The 24023-nt window shown below is 35.2% G+C and overlaps 1 protein-coding gene across 2 annotated transcripts in view; it reads left to right on the top strand.

The window, feature by feature from the left end:
• TLK1 (tousled like kinase 1) overlaps positions 1–24023 on the top strand; it is a 152452-nt gene that overhangs the window by 69240 nt on the left and 59189 nt on the right. For both annotated transcript variants that reach the window (XM_044242314.1, XM_044242315.1), the window contains exons 3-5: positions 1830–1901; positions 19824–19899; positions 23257–23303. In XM_044242314.1, coding sequence (XP_044098249.1) covers positions 1830–1901; positions 19824–19899; positions 23257–23303 — 195 coding nt within the window. The remainder of the gene's footprint in view (positions 1–1829; positions 1902–19823; positions 19900–23256; positions 23304–24023) is intronic.

Below are 24023 nucleotides of genomic sequence, written 5' to 3'. Positions count from 1 at the left end.
TTCCTCTATGATCCTCTAACTTGTTTCTCAAATTCCTTATGAGTGAGATTATATGATAATTATCTTTCTCTGATTGACTTACTTCACTTAGTATAATACCCTCTAGTTCCATTCACGTCATTGTAAACAGCAAGATTTTGTTTTGTGATGACTGAGTGGTATTCCATTGTGTGTGTACACACACACACACACATACACACACCCCTTTATTCATTGATCTGTCCTTGGACATTTGGGCTCTTTCCATAGTTTGGCTGTTGTGGACATTGCTGCTATAAACATTGGGGAGCAGGTACCCCTTCAGATCACTACATTTATATCTTTGGGGTAAATACCTAATGGTAGCACGCATTCTTAACAAGTTGCTGGAAAACAGGGGTATTAGGTGGCCTGCCTATACACGAAGGTCAGTCATGCCTGCATCATCTTTGATATATATGCCATAGGTTGTCATGCTCTGATCTAAACATTCCTGGAAGGGACGCCTGGGTGGCTCAGTTGGTTAAGCAGCTGCCTTCAGCTCAGGTCATGATCCCAGCGTCCTGGGATCGAGTCCCGCATCGGGCTCCTTGCTCAGCAGGAAGCCTGCTTCTCCCTCTGCCTCTGCCTGCCATTCTGTCTGCCTGTGCTCACTCTCTCTCCCTCTCTCCCTCTCTCTCTCTCTCTCTCTGACAAATAAATAAATAAAATCTTTAAAAAAAATTATTAAAAAAAATAAACATTCCTGGAAGACATTGATCTAGTGTACTGATGCTCCAAAAAGTCTGCAAAATAATGAGCATCTTAGACACATTGGAAACATAGCAGATGTCATCCTACAAAATGATAGCTCATTTCCCTTTGTCACTGTCCAAAAATAATATAAAGGAAATATAGAAACTCTTGGGTAAAGCAATTAAAATGTTCAAGATAGTAAAAGATTTCTTAAAAGACTTAGCCAAAACAAACAAAAAACTAGGGTTTGTCCAGTTAGTTAGTACAATGAGAGACAGAGGGGGGTGGATGGGATATGATGGAGTTTAATAAGATTGAGAAGGAAATTAAGGAGCACAAATAATACTTTCAGTTAAAGGAGGCGTCTGTTTTTTTGTATATGGGATAGTAATTTTAGGGATCTTCTTATCCTTGTAATAGCCTAGTTCCTTAGCTCCTGAATTTGGTATTCAAAAAAAGTCAGCCAAACAACTCAGTTCTGGAAACACAGATTTTTATTGAGTTGGTAAAACTTTCCAGAATATTGATAGTGTTAAGTAGTTGATATTTCTTGGGACGCCTGGGTAGCTCAGTTGATTAAGAGTCTGCCCTCGCCTCCGGTCATGATTCAAGGTCGTGGGATCAAGTCCCACATCAGGCTTCTTGCTCATCAGGGGCCTGGTTCTCCCTCTACTTGCTGCTCCCCCTGCTTGTGCACTTGTTCTCTCTCCCTCTCTCTTGCTCTATTTCTAGCAAATAAATAAATAAAATCTTTTTAAAAAGTTGATATTTCTTATTTTTAAGATGTTTGTTTATTTTAGAGAGAGAGAGAAAGAGTGCACACAGGAGAGGGGCAGAGGGAAAGGGAGAGAGAATCTCAGATTGACACTGGGCTGAGCACAGAACCTAACATGGGGCTTGATCTCATGACCCTGAGATTAGGGTGCCAGCTGAGACCAAGAGTCTGTCACTTAACTGACGGCCACCCACGAACCCTGATATTTATTTACTTCATTTAACTTTCTTGCTTAAAGGAATCATACTTTATTTTCATTTATGAAGATAGATTATTTACCTTATAGTATGTTTCATTTAAAATTACTCCTAATTTTTACCTTTTTAAAAATTTTTAACAGGCCTCAACAAATAATGAAAGTTCTAATCACAGTTTCGGAAGCTTGGGATCTTTAAGTGACAAAGAATCTGAGGTAAGTAACTTTATTTTAAATATGGTGCTATTAAAGTAAAAGCTGGAATCACGTTTTTCTTTTAATAGTTCCCACCTGCGGCCCCCCCACCTCCAAATCCTTGTACTAGGAACATTTTGTTTTGCTTTATGAAGCACAGTATTCAGACTGAAGACTACTGGGCATTAGAAAAAAAAAAACATACAGTTTCTTTGGTTACATAGCTGAACTCGTACATTAGTGTTACAGATGTTCTTAATGGAAGACAGTTACTAGCCATTCATAATTCTAGTAGATGAAAGTGGTTTTTGAACTGTGTTCTACAGTTTTCTATTATTTTTTGTTATACTTCCGTCTTAGTTTGGTTCTGAGTAAGGGTTTGTTCATTTCCTGAGATACAGATATACATTTTTTTCGTTTTGAAATTTCTTGTCGAATTTCAGGCCGTTGGTTTTCATTTTTCATATTTAAAAATGTCTGGAAAATCCTCTCCCCTCCATCCACTTACTGATCCCACTAAGAACATACATGGAATTTTACAAGTAGGTATTTGGATCCTTGGTATAGTTAACATTGAGCATGATACACTTGGTGGCATCTGTTTGAAATATGTAGAAAAGACGTTCTTTGGGTTTTAGCATTCACTTGCTACTGCAACATCACTTTTTGTGGCTACAACCTATATTTCCTCTGATCAGATTATAGACTTCTGTTATGTTTCAGTGCATGCGTGCGTGTGTGTGTGTGTGTGTGTGTGGGTGGGTGTTTTCCCTTCAATGTTAACTTAATTCTCTTTGATCCATTTTGGTCTTTTTTCTACATGGGTTAGTATAGATATAGTTCCTCTAACACCAATAGGTCATTAGCACTTAGTAACTCTTAGCCATTTGGTTTCGGTGTTCAGTGGAAAGAGAATATCAAAGGTAGCATTTTTCAAAGTCCTGTGTTATTGAAAGCATCTGGGAATCTCTAGGTAGACAGTTTTGTGCAGTACTATGCAGGCACCCTGACACTCCAAAGGAGTGTGGCATGGGGTTTTCACTCATCAGGCTTTCCCTTCCACAGAGACAACTGGCAGGCAGCTGAAAGGACTGTGCAAGTGACGGGACTTTATCTGCAGTAGGTTCCCTTGAGGTAAGCGTTAGTAGCCCCTGTAGTACCAGATTATCACAGTTTAGTTTTTTTTGTTTGTTTGTTTTTGTTTTTTTTTAATTCAAATTAGCACACTTATATTGTCCTTAAAAATTGTAGGTTTAGATTTAGTCAGAGTACAGCTTTTCAGAAACTATATCAAGAATGTTTTCGCTTTATATCTCCTGGACACGAACATTTCTTGATATTTCCAGATTTTGGACTATTTAGTAATTTCACATGCCTTTCCTTTCATAGACTGTTATGTTATGAAGGGCAATAAAGTAATTTTAGATATTTCCCTTTTCTCTTCACCACATCTGATGTTTTTGATATATCTTTTTTATATCAAAACATAGTAAAAGTTAGATCATCTATAATAGTTATTTATTTCTATGTTCTTTATAGGTACCCATGCTCCCAATATAAGTTATAGATGCAGTATTTAATTTTTTCAAAGGAATCAGTCTATAAGAAGTACCACGTCCCTTTAGAGAATTTGAAGAATCACTTTTGACTATATTTTTAGTTAAAAAAATTTTTTTAAAGACCATACTGTAATTTACAGTGAATTACAATTTGGTTAACCATTGCATATACGTAGCTTAATTTATATAGAAATTTTGACATTTGAAACAGCAGTAGAAAATCTTAAAAATTTGGGGGCTTTTGCTGGTCTGTGTTTGGTATCAGGAATTTTTATAAATTATTAAGTCAGGTGGCACAGTATTTTGGAAATGACTGCAGCTTATGCATTTTCTTTAATATTTGAAGAAGCAGGGTTTTTTTTGTTTTATCATTTAAGAAGCAGCTTATCTGGAAAATGATTTTCAGGTTTTATCTCTGTTCTAGATACTTTATAACAAATTTCCTTGGGGTGAAATTTTACACACCTCAAAATATAGATTATTTGTAGATCATCATGGGAAGTTGTTGGGTGTAAGCTATTGTAGGGTGGAAGGAAGTACTACTTTTTTTTCCTGGTACACCAGTAGTAAAGTTTATGTAGTATTTCATTGTCTTCTGATGTCATTTTATTCTTTGGTACTCTATTCCCTGATCCATTACATTTCCTTAAATAATAGGTTTTGTTTTTATGAAAAAGAGTACTGAAGGTTTATATAAATAAATAAATAGATAGATAGATAGATAGCGGTTCTCTGCTGCTCACCTTTACCCCACCTGGCTCTTGAGTCCTTCAGCTCTTTCTGTTATTTATTGCTACATTTTAATACAAATAATATGCATATCTTGAACTTTTGTTTCCTCACTTGGGCATTTTCCTCCCACCCAGTACTCTTTCAGACATCCAAAACCCCTCTGTTTTCTAGTCTTTTACTTTTAAAACTGAAAAGCATCTCATATTCACTGTTAAACTCATTCGAATCTACTTCAACTGAAAATTTTCATTTCAGTTTTATGTGAATTACTTCTTACATGGATTTGCCTTTTATTTCTAAATGTAGAATTGTAGAACAGAAAATTTTTTCCCTTTTTTAATGAAATCGCCTAGTTGGAAGGTGTCGGTCTTGTTTTTACTTCGTTTTACATCATTCTAGGTCTATTCAGTGCTGTCCAAAAATTTGTTTTCAGTAAGCATTTATTGCATATGTGTTATCTTCTAGCCTCTGTGCCCAAGCATAGAGAATTTAAAAAAGTGAATACAGTACAATCCCTACCTTCACATGAGATCACTATCTGGTAGAACAAACAAACTGCTTCATAAAAGAGTGTAGCCCATGCTATAATAGATGTAAATACAAGGTACTGTGGGAACAAAGAGCAAGAAACCCCTAATTCTATCTACTGGTCAGGGACAAGAGGGGAGAAAAGTTAAGTCTTCCTTTAAAGGAGAGATAATACTTGAGTTATTAGGCTATGAATTCATCCTAAAAGACAAAGGCAAAGCTAAGAGAAGAATACAGGCAGAAAGGCTAGGATATGCCTCTGCTATTGCATGGAAGCATGGCAAATAGTTTTGTTCAAGACATGAGGCAGTGATGCACAACCCTAACTGCACTTTCAGATCACCTGAGAAGCTTAAAAAACGTACCAAGCTGCCAGCTGGTTTGAAGACTTCTGGTATAGATAGGCTAATGCAAGAATGGTGAAGGATATGTAGGAGTCAGGGTTAGAAAGTCCTTGTACTTGACAGTAAGGAATTTAGACTACTGTCTAGACTATGGAGAGCCATTTAAACAAACAAAAGGCAAAGTAGAGATGAAGAAGCTCCCCCAGGTTGTAGTGTAGAGGATAGAATCAGAGGCAATGAAACCCAAGTTGGGAAGATCATTTAGTTAAGGAATATTGTCTCCTTTACAGAACTCCCCAGCCTCCACAGTTTAATATTAGGAAAAACTTCAAGTAGGCAGGGTTCTAGTTAAAATGTTCTCAAGTTTACCTTTTGGGTTCTGCCTTCTCCTTCAGATTCTCAAACTTTGGTTATTGATATTACTACCCAGGCCCATGCTTCTCAAACTTAAGTGTGCAAGTGAATTACCAACAGTTCCTTTTGTCTGTAGATCTTGGATGGGGGTTTTCATTTCTAACAAGCTCTCAGATTCCCCTAGATTATGAAATTAGAATCTTTAGGGTTTGATGACTGAGTGAGAGTAAAGAAGGAAAAGGAGGAGCCTAGGGTTATTTAAAGGTATCCAGCTTTAGGTGAATGTTAGTGCCTTTGACCAAGATAGACAGCACAGAAGAAAGAAACATAGGTTTGGCATAGAAGGTAATGAATTAAATTCTTGACAGCACTAAGTTTGAACATCTGTGAATTGAAGATGGTACTTTGGATAGGCAAAAGGAGCTAGAGATGAAGACTTGGGGGAGATTTTGGCACAGGTGACCACTTTGAGTAGTTGTAGGATTCCTGGGGGTGGGTCTCTGAGAGTCTTTCAGGGGGTTCCCCGGGTCAAAATAATTTTTATAGTAGTGCTAAGGCATTATTCCCTCCCCTTTTATTTTTACAATAATGCTAAGACGTATCTGGCTTTTCATTTTCTCTCGAGTTTACAGTGAAAATTTCCAGAGTCTATAATGACACATGATGACATCATCACTCTGATTTTTGAATCATGTACTTGTATATTCTGATGTTTCAAAACTTCAGTTTTAACATCTAGAATAGTAAACCTCGATAGTTATAGCCTATGCAGATAAAACTCTTTGGGGTCCTTGACGGTTTTTAAGAATTTGTAAGGGAGTCCTAGGACCTAAAAGTTTAAAAACTGCTTCTGTAGGTGAACTCATCTTAATAGTGTGTTTAATGCTGAGAAATGTTAGCAGGTGAGGTAAGCATGCTAGAGAAAGAGCAGTAGTCTGGGTAAGGAGGTGGACAAGCAGTAGGAAGAAAGGGGAATAAGGAGTAGAATTAAATATCATAGAAGTCAGTTAAGATAATTACTGTAAAAAGTTACTAAGAATTGTCACTTGGGCTTAGTTTTAGTAGACTTATGGGAGCAAGATGCTAGACTGTAGTCCATTAAAGAGAGCTTGGATAGTGAGGAAATAGTGACAGCAAATATTGACTACTCTTGGCAGAATCTTGATAAGGGAGATGATATCTAGAGTCTAACAGGCTTAACATATTATGTGTGGGGAAGGGCTTCTAAGCAGAATTGTGACGACAGTACAAGGAAAGTGCTGAAAAGAGAGAAGAAAATAGAACCAAACTTAGCACCTGTTTTTTGGGAAGTGGTATGAAATGCCAAGACCCAGAACCTGGGTGGGCAGGGTTCATTGTGGACAGAATTGACTGGAAATATCTTTTCCCCTGATGGGCAAACTTCCAGCCTCATAACCTTTCTTTTACTCCACAGTGAAATAGAGATTATCAGCTGAAGGAAGAGTCATGAGTTGGTTGTGGGTGTGAGAATGATAAACATTTTATGGGAGGGACCAGAAAGGGAGTTTGTAGGGGATGGAGGGAAATGGCTATTCATCTTATTTTAAATGTTGTAGAATGCTTGAAGGAGTTGGAAACAGGATCTGTGCATGTTGTTTGCTGTCAAAAGTCCAGGTTATTTTATGAAGATAAGAGAAGGAGCCCATATTTCTTGATTATCAGTGTTTTCCAAGTTTTTAAAATCTGCCTGATTCACCTATTTGCAGTTCTTCTTCAAGGACCCATCTCTAACTAAGCACAAAGTTCTTCTCTACTTTCTTTAAATACTTTGCATTTGCCCTCTCCACTCATCCTTACCTCAGGATGCTAAGAGAAATTATCTTATAGGTCAATTGGAATTTATAATGAATAGTAATACCATAACTCTCCTCCTTGCTTCTTCTTTTGGGTGTCCTAGAATGTATTTTATGTTATTCTTATTTTATTTCTTACTAAGCTTGAAATATTTGTGACTGAATATAAATATGATTGAATTATATCATCTTTAATAATGTTGGAAAAACACATTGAGTCTGTTTATACCTGTGTGCTTACATATAGCATATTACATAATAATATTGGTAAAGCAGACATGTCAGATTATTTTATTTTTGCCTCCATCTTTACTATTCATTCTTTTTAAATGTATTTTTTTTTAAAGATTTTAATTATTTATTTTGACAGAGAGAGAGAAAGAGATCACAAGTAGGCAGAGAGGCAGGCAGAGATGGGGGGAGCAGAGAGCCCAACGTGGGGCTTGATCCCAGGACCCTGAGATCATGACCTGAGCCGAAGGTAGAGGCTTAACCCGCTGAGCCATCCAGGTGCCCCTACTATTCATCTTTTATAATTCTTCTGTGTAACCTGAATTGTTCGTGCTGCACATTTTATTTATTTATTTATTTATTTAAAGATTTTATTTATTTATTTGAGAGAGAGAGAGAGACCACAAGCAGGGCAAGTGTCAGAGGGAGAGGGAAAAGCAGACTCTCCTGAGCAGGGAGCCCAACGCAAGGCTCAGTCCCAGCACCCTGGGATCATGACCTGAGCTGAAGGCAGACACTTACCTGACTGAGCCACCCAGGCATCCCTGTGTGGAAAATTTTTAAAAAGATGATTTCTCTTTCTAGAGCCGGTTCCCCCCCAACCCCTTCCTCTTGAGTAATTAATTACCTGTTCTTTAACCCTCTGTCCACTAGCATTGAATTGCTATTTATTTTTGTACCAAGTTCGTTTGATTTCTGAGATATTTAGGATTAAGGATTTTAATTATAGGAATTAGGAAGCTAAGATAGTTGTTGTCTCTAGACACTTAAACTTAGATCCATTTTCAGAATTGTAATGATTATAATGAGAGAAAAATATGATATGGTGCCTTGATTGTCTTAATTTACCTCTAATGTTGATTAATGAAGGTCATTTTATGAAAGTTCTGATTAGCTTTGTCATTTGAATGAAGTTTCTAGGAGTGGTCTTGAAACCTAAATGAGATTTTTTTTTTCTCATTCGAGTTGAAGTGATGGTATAATACTTTGTTCTTTTTTTAGAAGAATTTTCAAAGGACCATGTTATGTGTGGTTTCTTATTTTCATATTTTGTAGGAAGTAGAAATTAAGAATACCAGGGAATTAGACCTAAAACTAGGTTGAATCTGACTTTAGGAGGGCATTATTTCCATTTCTAGAACTAGTGGTAATTGTTTATAGAGATCTTTCTTAGGTTATTTTTAACATAAAATCTCCTTTGTTGAAGGAGGTATTTAAAAATTACACAAAAACCTGTGTAAATAGGTTTAAATAGGTTATTTTCTGATATTAGTAAATTGGTTGAATTAGGAGAGTGGTAAGAGAAGGTCCTGTTTTTATCTCGTTTCTGCTCATACCCATCTCTACTTTTTATATTCCTTTTTGCCCTCTTAATAGTGTTTAGCTTAAATGTTTGCTCAGTGAATACTTAGGTATCCTAGATTGATTGGAGATTATAATTCTGTTTGAAAGTAGAGGTAATACTAACCTTAAATTTTAGGTTTTAGGTAGATTGAAAAAAGATCATTACAGTTTTACTTGCCTATATGTGTTTGTTATAACCCAGAGAAATCTTTTTTTTTTTTTTAATGTCTTAGTTGGAATACCCAGTAAGAAAGAAGAAAACTTGAAAAATGAATTTAGTGAGATGTAGTTACCACTGAAGGTTACATTTTCATGTCTGTTCCTCCCCTAGGTGAATTACCTTGTTTTTACTTTATTCTGTTTAAATCTGTTCAGCTCCTCAAGGTTGTTAGATATCTAGTGTATTGCCCTCATCAATTTTAAGAAATACTCTTTTCTATCCCGCTGCCTACATTATTTTCTAAAATGTTTTAGCCTGTGAAATGATTTTTGTGGTATTCTACTTGATGGGTTCCTCCATCTTATTTTTGCGCTGGTAGTATTTTCTCATTACTTCTTACTGTGTTAGGTGGGCAAACCAAAAATCTTAATAAGTATTACTACATTAATTGTTTTCCTAAGACATTAGATTTAACAGTGTTGCTGTATACAATATATAATGTGTAATAACAATATTCTCTTGAAGGAGAGTAATGTGTATGCATGGAAAATGGTGTATTTTATAACAGTAATAAAGACATTTTCTCATTAGAGGAGTTCAGGGTTTTTTTCCTCTCCCTTACAAGATTCATAATCATACTTCTAAACTGTAGGATTTAAAGTTCTTATGAAATGCCCGGAATTAATTTGTAAAATTTCTGTTTATTTAAAAAGAGAAAACTATTTAATTCTACCACTATCCATTAAAAAGACATGCTCATATAGGAGCTATATTCACCTAAAAGTTAGTGTGTCTGACCCTAACATATGTTATATGACAGGGTTCACAGCAAAGGAAGTGGGTCTATTTTGGTTGAATATATATATGTCCCTGCTCTCCTGGAAGGAAAAGTGAACTGGAAACCAAATGTGAGTCTGATGCTGGCTCTGTGCCCCATTTCCCATAAAGGTGGTGGAGCACTATGTGTGTCAGAGTCAACTGGAAAGATTTTTTCAAAGGAAAAAGAATTTCCTGCTTAGACATTCTAATATACTCTGTATAGATCATCTTTCACTTTCTTATAAATCATGAAATCTTGAAATAATGTTCTATAACCCATTTACTTAGCCAGGAAATAAATAGCTGTTAAATATTGTGCATTTAGTGTCAGTGGTTGGTTGTTTTTAGAACAAGAACATTCTGAGTTGATTGATAAAGATAAGATTAGAAGAGAAAAATGCCATGTCATCCTAAGATAACTTTAAAAGTGGTGCTTTAAAAGTAGTGCTTGACCATAGTATTATATGCTCAGTAAATGTTTGTTGAATGAATAAATAGAACATCACTTTAGTTGTAGCAAACTATTCAAGTAGTTTTTGTGTCAGCAACTACAAATGATTCTTACACATACATCACACCAAGGTTCCTTAACCTTAATGTTGTTGACATTTGGGATCAGGTAATTCTTGAGGTGGGATGGGGTTGTCTGTGAATGTAGTATGTTTAGCAGCATCTCTGCCTAACACATTAGATGGTTTCTACCTACTCTCCCCACCCCCCAACCCCCAGCCACCCTCTCTTGCTTGTGACAACCAAAAGTATATCCAGGCATTGCCAGATATGCCCTGGTTGAGAACCCTGCCCATTAATGAAGCAGATAAATAGTTTGAACATGTTACCTGTGGAGCTAGATTACAATTCTTTTTAAGTTTCACGTCTCCTATGTATGGAAGCAGAAGCCTAGAGAGATTAGTTAATTTGCCTACAGATAGTAAGTTAACAGTCAAAATTCTAATTCCAAGGTATCTGTTTTGTTTTGAAGTAATATTCTCAACGGCTGTCTGTGCTCTGCTCTCTCTCTGTAACTAAGATAATGTGTAACTTACTAGTTAAATAAATGTTCCTAGCTAGTCTTTTGGGGGAAAAAATGGTATTCTTTTATTGGAAATATTTAGATTTAAGGCAATTTATAGTTGCATCAAATTTGCCAGTCCAATATATGCCTGGGCTAATAGCATTTCACAAATATTTTACCTGATAAGTACTGCTTTTAGTCTGGATTTTAAGGGCAATCAGCACAAGCTGACATTACTGATAAGTTTGACTTCAGTATGTTATACTGTAGTAGAGCTTTAAAAATATTAGATGTATTTTTGTTAGCAGAACATAGTATTATGATTAATTATCATTTTCTAAAATAACTGAGTAACCATGACAATCCACTGGACTTCTTATATCCTAATGAGTTTTCTGCTATATGCGACAATTTGGGTCTTTAATTTTTTTTTTTAAGATTTTATTTATTTATTTGACAGAGATCACAAGTAGGCCGAGAGGCAGGCAGAGAGAGAGGAGGAAGCAGGTCCCCCTGACGAGCAGAGAGCCCGATGTGGGGCTTGATCCCAAGACCCTGAGATCACGACCTGAGCCAAAGGCAGAGGTTTAACCCTCTGTGCCACCCAGGCGCCCCAGGGGTCTTTAATTTTTAATAGAAGATTATATTAATTTTTTTTAAAGATTTATTTATTTGAGAGAGGGAAAGAGTGTCTGAGTGCCTGCTTGTAGATGGGGAGAGGGGCAGAGAGAGAGAGAGAGTGAATCTGAAGCAGACTCCCGCTGAGGTCGGAACCCTTTGTGGGAGCTGTTATCTCACACCCATGAGATCATGACCTGAGCCGGAATCAGGAATCAGATGCTTAACCAACTAAGCCACCTAGGTGCCCCAAGAGTAATTTTTTTATTTTTAGACAATTTCCAATGTGGAATATTGCAGGACTTACTGTTGTATATATAGATTGTCTATTGCTAATACATGCATCACTTTTGGATCCTTTTTTTTTTTTTAAAGATTTATTTATTTATTTGAGAGAGAGAGAGGAGAGAGTCTTCAGCAGACTCTGAGCTAAGCATGGAGCCCGACACGGGGCTCGATCTCATGATTCATGAGATCCCAACCTACACCAAAACCTAGAGTTGGATGCTTAACTGACTGTACCACCCAGGTGCCCCTGGAGCTCTAAAAGTAAGGATTCCTTTGGTCTCTCTCCAGAAATGGTTAAATTTGGAATGGGGACTTCAGCATGAACTTCAAATAAAAGCTTTGTAAGTGATTATGATATATAGTAACATTGAAAATCCATGCTAATATCTTTATGATGGAACGATTTATTTTAAAAAAACACAGTTTTTGAGGGTTATAAATGTATTGCTATAGAAAATAGCAATGGGATACCACTTTTTTTTTTCCCTTAACACATCAGGTAGATATTTAAAGGTTAGTGGGCATTATCACAGTGAAAGTGTGATTGATACTGCCTTTGAAAATGCACTTTGGCAATATGTAAGATTTTTAGTGTGCATATTCTGTGACACAACATTTACACTTAGAAGTGTCTGTCCCAAAGAAATAAATTGTTTAAGGATTTAGCGATTCATGTTCAGAGAAATGTCTGTAGGGATATTATACAGGAGTATATTTTACTCCATCATGAGTGTCACACCGGGAGAAAAGTTGTGAAATCACTGTTCTAAATTTTACTATTGTAAGTACTTTCAAAATGCCAACATTTCCAGAATAAGTTATCTTGAAAATTTGCTTTTTCCTTCCACAGCAGTTGCTCTATATGTCTGTTTTATTCTGGCTGTATGATTTGAAAACTTAAAAGATCATATGAATAGGGGGGAAAGTCCAACTTTATTTTATTTTTTGTTTTATACTGTTCAACGAATAACGCCTTAAAGGGAAAGCCAGAGAAGGAGAAAATGCCAAGAAGTAATTATGCTTTGTAAATGGTAAGAAAATGGCTAATAAAATTGCATTCATCAATATTGAAACTTGGTATGCTCCTTTAAACATACGTGAATGCAAATTTAAAATGGGTCCAGATGATAGGAGCTTGAGAAGTCAGACTATGAGGATGGCAAGTTAAGGGAGCTTTTAAAAATTAAGAGTAAGATTGTGGTAGTTTTGCAGTTCTTTTAGGTGCTCATGTGCTTGTGGATATTGTCTGTTTGTAAGGCAAGTAAAGATCCTTTGGGTTTTTAAAAATGATGTGAGCTGGCACAGTTTAAGTAGCCTGTAAGACAGCACACATTTCCATTGGGTTGTTACCTAAGTTTATCTTATTGGCTCTCCACCATCTTTGATAGTACATATTATTAAATAATAAAAGCAGTACAACAGAAAATAGGCTACACTCGAAATTGCTGATGTGTTGATTGGATTTACTTGAAACAGCAAGGAGATGCTCTTATTTCATGATAGGATCCCAAAATGTTGCATACATAAACTTTTTTTTTTTAATTTAAACTTTATTTTATTTTTTCAATGTTCCAAGAAATACATAAACTTGTTATACTAAATATTAAAGTCAGCAATGTAACAAAGATCTTCTTTACATGTCAAAGATTCAAGCAGACATTTCCAGATAATAATTGTTCTCCATATTAAAGTTTTGACTCTTGGGCAGAGACAGACTGTGAATTTCAGGTCCTGCCAGCTCAAAATCCTTGAACTAGGATGTACATATCTCATGATAGTTTTAACTAAATGTAAATTGGATGCAAAGCAGCAAAGAAATTTTTACAATAGAATTTTAGTTTTCTTACAGTGCATTATTCTAACCAAATTTTTATAGCAAAAGGTTGGAAGAAACAGTATCTTGTACATCTGATATTCTTGAATAGAACATCTATTTTACATTGACTATTTTTATAAAACTCCAGATTTTCCTTTCTAGTTCAGTGCTGTTTTGATATGTGCCATTAAAGTAACAGATTTCTTCAACATTTTCCCGTCTCACATCTAGTTCAACAAATTTTGCCTAGAAATATGGAATAAAATTGAACATTGGCATAAATTTGTCATGCCATTTTTTTTGAAGTATAGTGACCTTAAATTTACCTGAGTAACCCTGTGAATCATTGGAATAGCCAGTGATTTGTATTTTTTTAAACTAATCTGTAGCTAAATGAATCAGTTGGAAAAAATACATTCTGACAAGATGGAGGATTGAATATTTTGTTACGGGTATTATTTAATAATTAAGTAACTTTTCTTTCTATATTTTTTAAAGATGTTATTTATTTATTTGAGAGAGAGAAATTGAGCACAAGGCAGGGAGGGGCAGAGCAAGTAGGAGAAGCAGGTTCAGTCCGAGGACTCTGGGATCATGAGCTAGCCGAAGGCAGATGCTTAACCGACTGAGCCACCCAGGTGCCCCATTTTTCTTTCTATTCTAAAGTATTTTCTCATTTAATGGGAAGAGATTAAATATATCTGTATATATCTAAATATATCATTAACTGTAGTAATTTTATAGAGATGATGATCTCTGACTTTTCTTTTTGTTGTCCAGTCAAGGCTGATGAAATCTACTTAAGGTAGAGGTAAAAAATTTTAATATCTACTCCTTCTCTTTCGTGATGATATCTGAACATACTGTTAAAATTTCCTATAATGCATTTATGCCAATAATTTTAAATAGCTCTATTTGGAGGCTGATAGAGGTGGTTATCTTTTATCATGGCACAATCCATACTGATTTATCTCCCTCCTTCTGTGACAGTGTTAAGATTGTAGGATTTTTTTAATATTTTGTCTTACTTGCATTTAAGAAACACATTTATTTTTATTTTAAAAAATAAGTCAAGGAGTCAGGTAAAACAAGATCCCATATTAGATTTGAAAACTTGTTTAATAATCACTGGCTTAAATTCCAAATAAAATAGAAGCATTAGTTTAATTATATCACTACCACCTCTTGAGTCCTTTAGATTTGTCTGTTTTTTGAACATACTTTTCAATTGCTAGAAAATACCATGTAAATTATCACTAATATCTTAGAGCATTTAAATGCCACAGTAATCGTTCAGATTTTGGTATGATTACAAATTAGCATTTATAAAGCTAAATTGATATGAATAGTACCACATTCTACTTTTGTCACTTTCTCCTAACCATTGTTCCATTGTACAGTGTAATTCTTTGACTTTTTATAATTGTGGTAGTCTTTCCATCTTTCACAGCCAAATCAGGGGCACTTGGGTTGTGCATTCAGTTGAGCTTCTGGCTGTTGGTCTCCGTTTAGGTCGTGAATCTCATAGTTGTGAGATGGAGTCTTGCATTGGGTTCCGTGCTCAGTGTGGTGTCTGCTTCAGATTCTCTCTCTCCTGCTGGCCCTCCCTCAGCTTGTGCTCTCTCTGTCTCAAATGAATAAATCTTTAAAAATAAAGCCATATCATATTTTGCTTTCCATATTTATTTTGCCATCTATTTTCTGGTCAGCTGTAATGCAGTAGTTAAGAAAAAAAAATTAGAGAAGCAAAGAAAGAAATGACTGCATCAGCAAGAGTAGTAATAAACTTGAAAACATTCTATAAAATATGCAATATGTGCAATTTTTACACCTTGTGCAAATGCAAAGCTGGCTTGGTTGATGTCCCTTGGATTTTCTAGGAGATCACTGGTCAAGATCAGTGGATTTTCAAATCTTTTTTTAAGCTGTAGAACTCTTCCTTCAAAGTAAGTCCAATATGGAACCTCTGTTAAAATGAGGGATGCTGTGTTTGCAAGCGTGGAGGTGGAGGCAGGATGTGTCTTTGATAGGCTAGCGCCTCAGTTCAGCTCCCTGCTCCTTCCTTCCCTTTTCCTCTTCTTTAACATTATTTGAGGCACAACCTCCTTTCCTAAGGTATCTCTGGAGTACAGTTTGAAAATCGCAGATAGCATTCTGAATTTTTCTTCACTGGTGAGCCATTTTAGAGATGAAATATTTGGTACCTTTCTGCATATCCTAAATCTCCAGGGTTCTAAATTCTCAAATCCGTGTAGAAATGAGAACTCAGGAAATTTGTTAGAAGTAACCTTCACTGAGAATTTTAGTTTTGTTTACTATAGGTACTGTTCAGACTTACATTTAAAAACAACAACAAAAAAACCCTAATGCACATTTTCCTGAGGTTAGTGATAGCATATTTAGACTGTAGACTGCTGGTTCAGTAGCTTATAGTTGAAAAGAGTGTTGAATGGGACCTTAAAGAGGAAACATCGCTTATTTTGTAAGCCCTACAAGTTATTTTTAAGCTATTAGGGAAGAAACTGCTAATCATTTAACATGTGATTAAAGTTTTGAAATAGAAAAGTACATAGATTTTTGGAATAATAATAATAAACAGTTTTTGTTTTGAAAAAATTTTATACTGGCTGTAGTAATTGTGTGTGTAAAAACTGTAACTTTAAATTCATATAAGAAAATTTATTGGGTGCTTATTGACATTTATAGATGTTTCAGATGGTGTACTGTTTCACAACTGTTTCAGATGGTGTACTAAGTTTGTCTCTGGTGTGTTTCTTATTTAATCCCCACAGTCCTACACCTGTATTACTACATTTTAAAATTGATGAGAATAGGGTGCCTGGCTGGCTCAGTCAGTAGAATATGTGACTCTTGATCCTTGGGGTTGTGAATTTGAGCCCCATGTAGGGCACAGAGATTACTTAAAAAAAAAAAAACTGATGAAAAATTGGAGTCTTACCGTAAATAATGGACCCAGAGGGCTGCCTGGGTGGCTCAGTGGGTTAATAAGCCTCTGCCTTCAGCTCAGGTCATGGTCTCAGGGTCCTGGGATTGAGTCCCGCATCAGGCTCTTTGCTAGGCAGGGAGCCTGCTTCCTCCTCCCCCCCCCCTCTCTCTCCCTCTCTGCCTACTTGTGATCTCTCTCTGTCAAATAAATAAAATCCTTTAAAAATAAATAAATAACGGACCCAGAGACCCAGAGTTTGATTCTTAGTCTCAGTCTGTGGTTCTTCAGAGACCAGTGGTTCTTGCTTTCTGGGAAATGATGTTTCTTTTGGGCTGACAGAACAAGTCTAAAATAATCTGAGGTGAGAGTGAGGAATGAGGTGGCAACAGTAGGACATGGGTGAGAAAAGAGTAGGGTTTATAGGAAGGGACGAAATATGGTCTGTTTGTAATAGAAACACTTATTTTATAGATGAATTTAGTTACATCTCAGTTTTCCTTTTTCGTTTTTTTGTTTTTGTTCAACTTTTCAGTTTTTTATTACCTATTTCCAACTTCTTTACCTGCACTAGTTATACATTATAGTCTTAAAATTAATTTTAGTCTTGGTCCTCCCCCCGCCCGTTCCTCAAATTCTCTGGTTGAAAGGAGGTAATTTGTTGCCTTTTGGGTTGTTTTTACACTGTAATAAATATGCATCTAGGTTTTTTCTTTTCTTTTTTTTTTTTAAAAAAAGATTTTATTTATTTATTTGTCAGGGATAGAGGGGGAGAGAGCAAGCGAGCACAGGCAGGCAGAGGCAGAGGGAGAAGCAAGCCCCCTGCTGAGCAAGGAGCCCAATGTGGGACTCGATCCCAGGACGCTGGGATCATAACCTGAGCTGAATGCAGCCGCTTAACCAACCGAGCCACCGAGGCGTCCCTGCATCTAGGTTTTTTCATTCATTGTTTTTAACAAAATGACATTTTCTCCAAGGACTGTCCCACTTTCCCATGCCGTTAAATTTTAAATTTAGGTAGTGAAATTTTGCCTCAGTTTTTACTTAAATAATCCGTAGGTCTTTAGGAGAAAAAAAAAAAAAAAGACCTTAAGTATCTTCAAATATATATCCAGTAAAGTGGTTAATGAATGTTATTCCAAATAAGTTTGCGAATTTCTTCATACACTGTAACTTTCCATCCCATTCCCCTTTTGGAGATAGCAGGTGAATGTTAGCATTTAAAAGCTTTGTGCTTAAAAAATCTAACTGTTCACCCTGGCTGAACTGTCCCACTCTGCTCTGCATTTAAAATGTAGCCTCTCAACCTAACTCATCCACTGTTCCTTGGAAAATATTTTAGAAAGTCATACGAAACCATAGGTAGAAAATGTTTCTAGTATAATTTTTAGAATTGTGTTATTCTATGTGATTTTTTTGTTGTTGTTTATTTAAAAGTAGCTAGTCAGGATTTAAGATGGAATACAGATGGGATCCTGCCATGCTTAAAAATTAGTGCAACATTAAACTATAATGAAAACTGTATTTTATTGATCTTAAGCTACTTTTCTTTTTTTTTTTACATAGATTAGATAAAGTTGTGAATAAGTATTATTTGGGAATCCTCTTTTGTTTTAAGATAGATTTTAGGGTTCTTTATAAAAATGTTAGCTTAGAGTTTTTATTTGGTGCTTTTTTGAGTAAAATAGAAAATTGGTTATTGTTTGCCTGAGTCTGATAAATAATGAACTATTTACCCTAACCTGCTGATACATCAGTCTACTTCCTGAGTAGGTTGCCAGTTAGGGAGGATTTCTTTAAGATCTCTGGTTTGTGTTGTGAAAACATGAAGGCAGTTTATCGGTTATAATTTTACTTACAAACTGATAAAATTTCGAAATATTTTTGTGTAGTTGATTCATTCAGTTTTTGATACAGAACACGTAGCATGTCGTTTACAGAAAAAAAGAGCATTTAGGCCATGGAAGTACAGGCTTGAATTTGATTTAAATCCTGGTTACCTTGAATAAATTATTTAATATTAATGTAGCTATCAAGTGATAACTGTACGCTAGGCATGAGGAAATGGGGGGGATGGGGAGATGATAGAACTCCTGTTGTTGAAGAATTCAGGCACTGGAACATTTGATTCATCCTCTGTATCTGTTATGTTGAAAAAATGGGTAAGAGAACTTAAAATCTCCATTATTCTGAAGAGGAATCATAGATGCTCAACACAAGTTATGTGTTGTCATTCATATTGTTTAATCATAGACTAGTCAGAGACAACAAAATATAGATTATTTCCCTTTCTTGTTTGGGAACTGCACTGGCTTTAGAGGTTTATTTTAAGTTGCTTCGATGTATCATTCATTCAAATGTTCTTTGTTCTGGCACCAGACATACTTGCTAATCTTTTAGAATTTGAGGGCCTTGTGCCATTGCATTGTGCTTTTTGTTCTTAGTTTTGATTTTTAACTAAGCATAACAGCTTGTTAGACTCCACAAAAATTACTTGTTATTTTAGCCTGATGAAAATGCTAATTTGAGAACAAGCAATCATCTAGGGTTGGGCAATCTGCAGACTTCTTCTGTAAAGGGCCAGATGTTTTTAGGCTTTGTGGACCATATAGTCTTTCTGGGAACTAACTCTGCTATCATAGTGTGAAAGCAGCCATAGTCAGTACATAAATGAATGAGTATGGCTGTGTTCCAATAAAACATTATTTATGGACACTGAAATTTGAGTTTCTTAAAATTTTCACATCATAATATTGTTTTAATTATTAAAATTTTCAGTTACTTAAAAATATAAAAGTCATGCCTAGGTAATGGGCCTTATAAAAACAGGCGACTAGCAGATTTGGTCATTGGGCTGTAGTTTGCTGCCACCGACTTAGAGCATAATCTATGAAGTTACTGTAGTTGTTAGATAATAATTGTAAGGATTGTATATATATTGGGGTTTGAATTCTGCTCTTTTCTTTTTCATCCAAGTTTACTTTAAAGTAAACTTGTATGAATAATAGAAAACAAATAGGAAAAACATAGGGTATTTTTCTTTACTTATTTTTTGCCCAATCAGTTAAGAATTTGAAGGGTGCTTTAAACGACTGCTTACTCTCAGATTTTTTTATCCATCTCAAGTCAAATTCTGTAAATGTGAATTTCAAGTAATTAGTACAAGGACTTTTTCTGTACTTTGGATGTTTAAAATTTACATAGTAGCAAAATTTATCTTTTAAATAAATTGTATATAGGCAACTATACATTTACATTCACATGAGCACTATTAAACAAAATAGTTTTTGTTTTGAAAATAATAATTTTTATACTGGCTGTAGTTACTGTGTGTGTAAAAACTGTAACTTTAAATTCTGTTAACTTGCTTTCTGTAGACACCAGAGAAGAAACAATCAGAATCATCCAGAGGAAGAAAGAGAAAAGCAGAAAACCAGAATGAAAGTAGTCAGGGTAAGTGAAGCAAAATCTTTCTGAGCCAAATAAGTATTTATAATTAATCTGATTTTAATAGCTTAATATTTTGTAGAAGTAATATTGTATTTTTATCATTTTATAGCTATTATAATTCATGCATTAATAATAGTTTATAAATGTACTAACCATAAGAAAGAATAATAATATGAAATTGAAATCTTTTGTACCACAGGTAGTATATGGTTACTGTTTTTAGGGTTTTGGACATTTCCCTTATTTTTTTTTTTTGTTTGAGAATTCGAAAGGCCAAGTGTCATGTCCAAACCTGGCAAACATTACCTTACCACCTTTCATTTTCCTTTCTTTATCTGAATTAGTGTTGAAATGGCTTCTTGTCTTTGAGTAAGAACTTTAGATGTCACTTTAAAGTGCAAGTATCAAAGCTTGCTTATTCCTTTTATTTAAAAAAGAAAAAGGCTGTATAAAAATGGTTGAGATGCTTATTAAAGCATCATCTTTTTCTTTCCATACCTGTTCTTCATTCTTTCTTGCATGCCTACCCTTGTGATATAGACTATGAAGATGATTTTCAAGTCATCTACAAAACTCTTATAATGGACAACAAAACAGTATTGTTGTTTAATTTGGTCACTCAAACTTAAATACAGTAAATTGGTTCTTAAGTCATATATGTCTATATACATATGATTCATGTTTTGGAGCCGCTCTTTAGCTTTAAGGACTGGGACCAGGACCCATGGCTTACTAGTACTTACATGTTGCACTGATATCAAGGAATATATTTGCAGCAACTATCCGTGTGGAAGGAGGAAGTTAAGTCACTCTAGTGTCTTTCTGTAGAAGTGTGGTATTTTGTATCTCCATCTCAAAGCTCAATTTTGGTTTTAATGTAATTCCGTCAGATTGTGGTTAGTGGCCTTGGAGCTTTATTTAGTGTAAAGTTATATTAGTTATGATAGTTTCGACTTTAGATTTAAAAACTCACTTAAAAGCAGGTCCCAAATTAGGGTGAGACTTCTGGGTTGGTTGATTCAACCTGTGTTTTTAAAAATCCATGTTTAGGGCACCTGTGTGGCTCAGTGGGTGAAGCCTCTGCCTTCGGCTCAGGTCATGATTCCAGTGTCCTGGGATCGAACCCCGCATCGGGCTCTCTGCTCAGCAGGGAGCCTGCTTCCCCCCTCTCTGCCTGCCTCTCTGCCTACTTCTCATCTCCTCAAAAAAAAAAAAAAAAAAAAGAAAAAGGAAAAAAAAAAACTCCATGTGTATTTCTTTGCGGTCTGCTATCCATAAGAATTGTCTAATTTTCTTAGGTTTTTAGAACAGCTGCCAGTTTTGACTGGATTTACTTGCTTGAGCTTTCACACTTGTATTTGTTTTAGAGAGAGGTTGGCTTTCTGTGTTTTTTCCCCTCTTTCTTTGAATATAAGGTTCTTCAAGTACAGAGCAAACCTCTCCTGTAATCCTGTCAGCCAGAATTGGGTCATGAGTCCACATTCATTCCATACCCAGTTATATCCAACAGACTTACTGTTGCCCTTAGAAAAACCAGGTCCATCTCTGAAATTCAAAGTGGGTAAAGTTCCTTTTAGAAATGTGGACTTTGTGTAGAAGGGATTTTTGATACCTGAACAAAATTGGAATTCTGATCAGGAGGGGACAGGAACTAGGGTGGAGACCAGATAGGAGTCAGCTTTCCCTGATATTACATGTGGTATGTAGTGGGGAAGGAATATTACAGCCAAGTTTGGGTTCAGTTACGGAAAAATAATTAGGGACATAGCTTCTGGATAGGAAACCAAAACTGTCTCTTTTGTCTTTAAAGAATAGCACCTTCTTCAGAATCTGCAGGAATATTGTTATAGGTGGGAGGAAAATTCTTTGGGTTTACAGGCGTGCCTTATAAATACTGCAGGTTTGGTTCCAGACCATCACAGTAAAGCAAGTATCACGATAAATGAATCAAATTTTTTTGGCTTTCCAATGTATTTAAAAGTATGTTTATACTCTAGTCTATTGTGTGTCAATAGCATTATGTCTAAAAAACATCATACATATCTTAATCTTTAAAATATTACTTAAAAATGCTGTAATCTGAGCTTTCATTGAGTTGTAATCACTGATAACAAGTTATAATAAATACCATAATAATGAAAAATTTTGAAATATTGTGAGAATTACTAAAATGTGACACAGAGACATGCAGTGAACCAATGCTATCTATTGGAAAAATGGGGTCTATAGACTTGCTTAATGCAAGGTTGCCAGAAACCTTCAATTTGTGTTTTAAAAAAAAACAACGAAATCAGTGAAAATCAGTAAAACAAGATGTGCCTTTAAAACCTTTACAGTCCTTTCTGACCTCTAAGTAAATCTGTACAAAACTGTTATTCACACTTTTCTAGGTACCATTTATATAGTCCTGGGCACTTACTTAATTTTTCATGTTCCACAAGAGAATTTAAGGTTGTTGAAGTCTTAAATGTAACCTTTGTTTATCTCAGTAATGCTTGGCATATAGTAACCACTCAAATATTTGTTGAATAAAATAAATGAATAAAAGTTAGTATTGAATTGATAAATATATATGTTTATATTATCCACAGGTTTTGAGTTCATGATATTGTCATTTTTTTCTTTGTATTGAAGAAATCATGTATTTTATATAGTTCCATTGAAGGGTGGGTGCCTCTTATCCAAAAAAGTATCTCTAACACTGTATTTCTTAGCATCTTCTTAATTCAATATTTATAAAATTGATGATCCAATTTAGAGCAAAACTTTTAATTAAAGACCTGTGTGATATGCTATAATTTGGGCCACTTTACCAATATGGTCATAAGAGCAGTATTTAAAATCTAGTCTGTTAAAAAGTATTTTACCAAATAACATTTTTGTTAAAGCATGTTATTGTCAGTTTGTATGATTTTGTGTTAAAGCTTTTTTATTATTTGCTGGGTATGAGTGGATTTGTTGGTTATGCAGTTGCCACTTTGCTTTTTTTATTCATTGATTTGCTTTTATGAAATTAGTAGCCATTAAGTAATATGAATAATGTAGTTTTAAAAACAAAATCCTTTATTGTCATTTATTTATTTGATTCTCCAGTAATTAGAACTTTAAAAATTGACATGTTTCTATTGAAATGTCACTTCATTTTTGGATTTCTGAAATTGGCATCTTACCCTCTGAGGGCTCTTGATACAATTTTTTCAGTGTCCCTTACTAACCAACTAAAATATGTTGTTTTTATTAAACAGGTGATTTTTATGTATATTAGGGAAATTAAGTTTGACACATTTTTTTGATATAGTATATGATAAGTAGTCCTGACTAACTTTAAATCTATAAAACTTTTTTACTTTTATATTTTAGGAAAAAGTATTGGGGGACGTGGCCACAAAATTAGTGACTATTTTGAAGTAAGTCTATTAACAAATATCTCTAGTCTTAATACAATTTTACTGTGGGCTGAAATAGTTTTTTTGAAGCACAAGGTAAACTTTTGTAATGTCCTATCTTCCTAGGAACTTTAAAATTTACTTTTACAATGGAATGGCACATCATAATCTTCAGAGTACTTTTTCACATATTTGCTTATGACAACCTAGGAGATAGGTACAGTAGGTTTTAGTGTTTCTATATTACAGATGAGGAAACTGAGGACCAGAGATGTAAAGTTGCCTATTTAAAGTCAAATTCTAAGTGGAAGAGCAAAGAGGGGCACCTGGTTGGCACAGTTGGTTGAGTATCTGACTCTTGGTTTAGGCTTAGGTTGTGATCTCAGGGTGATGAGTTCCTGCCCCACGCAGGGCTCCCCACTCAGCATGGAGTTGGTTTAAGATTCTCTCCTCCCTCTGTCCCTCTGCTCTCTGTGCGTGTCTGCACCCTCTTTCTCTCTCTCAAATAAATCAATCTTTTAAAAAAAAAGGAAGAGCAAGAAGAGACGTTAGAGTCTAATAGCCTCTGGTTAAGAACTGTTTCTACTGTCATTGCAGCCTTTATGATAGCACCATGGCAACATTTGAGCCCCTTAGATAGAAATTAAATAATGGTAGAAGTGTGAATCTAAGAGCCCTGAAAACAATAAATAGTGGTAAATTTAGATTCTTAACCAGTTGGGAATGTTTTCGTTACATCTA

Source organism: Neovison vison, chromosome 3 (assembly GCF_020171115.1).
Source record: "Neovison vison isolate M4711 chromosome 3, ASM_NN_V1, whole genome shotgun sequence".
Lineage (NCBI taxonomy): Eukaryota > Metazoa > Chordata > Mammalia > Carnivora > Mustelidae > Neogale > Neogale vison.
Note: the sequence above shows the minus strand (reverse complement) of the source record. Positions and strands in the feature narration are given on the sequence as shown.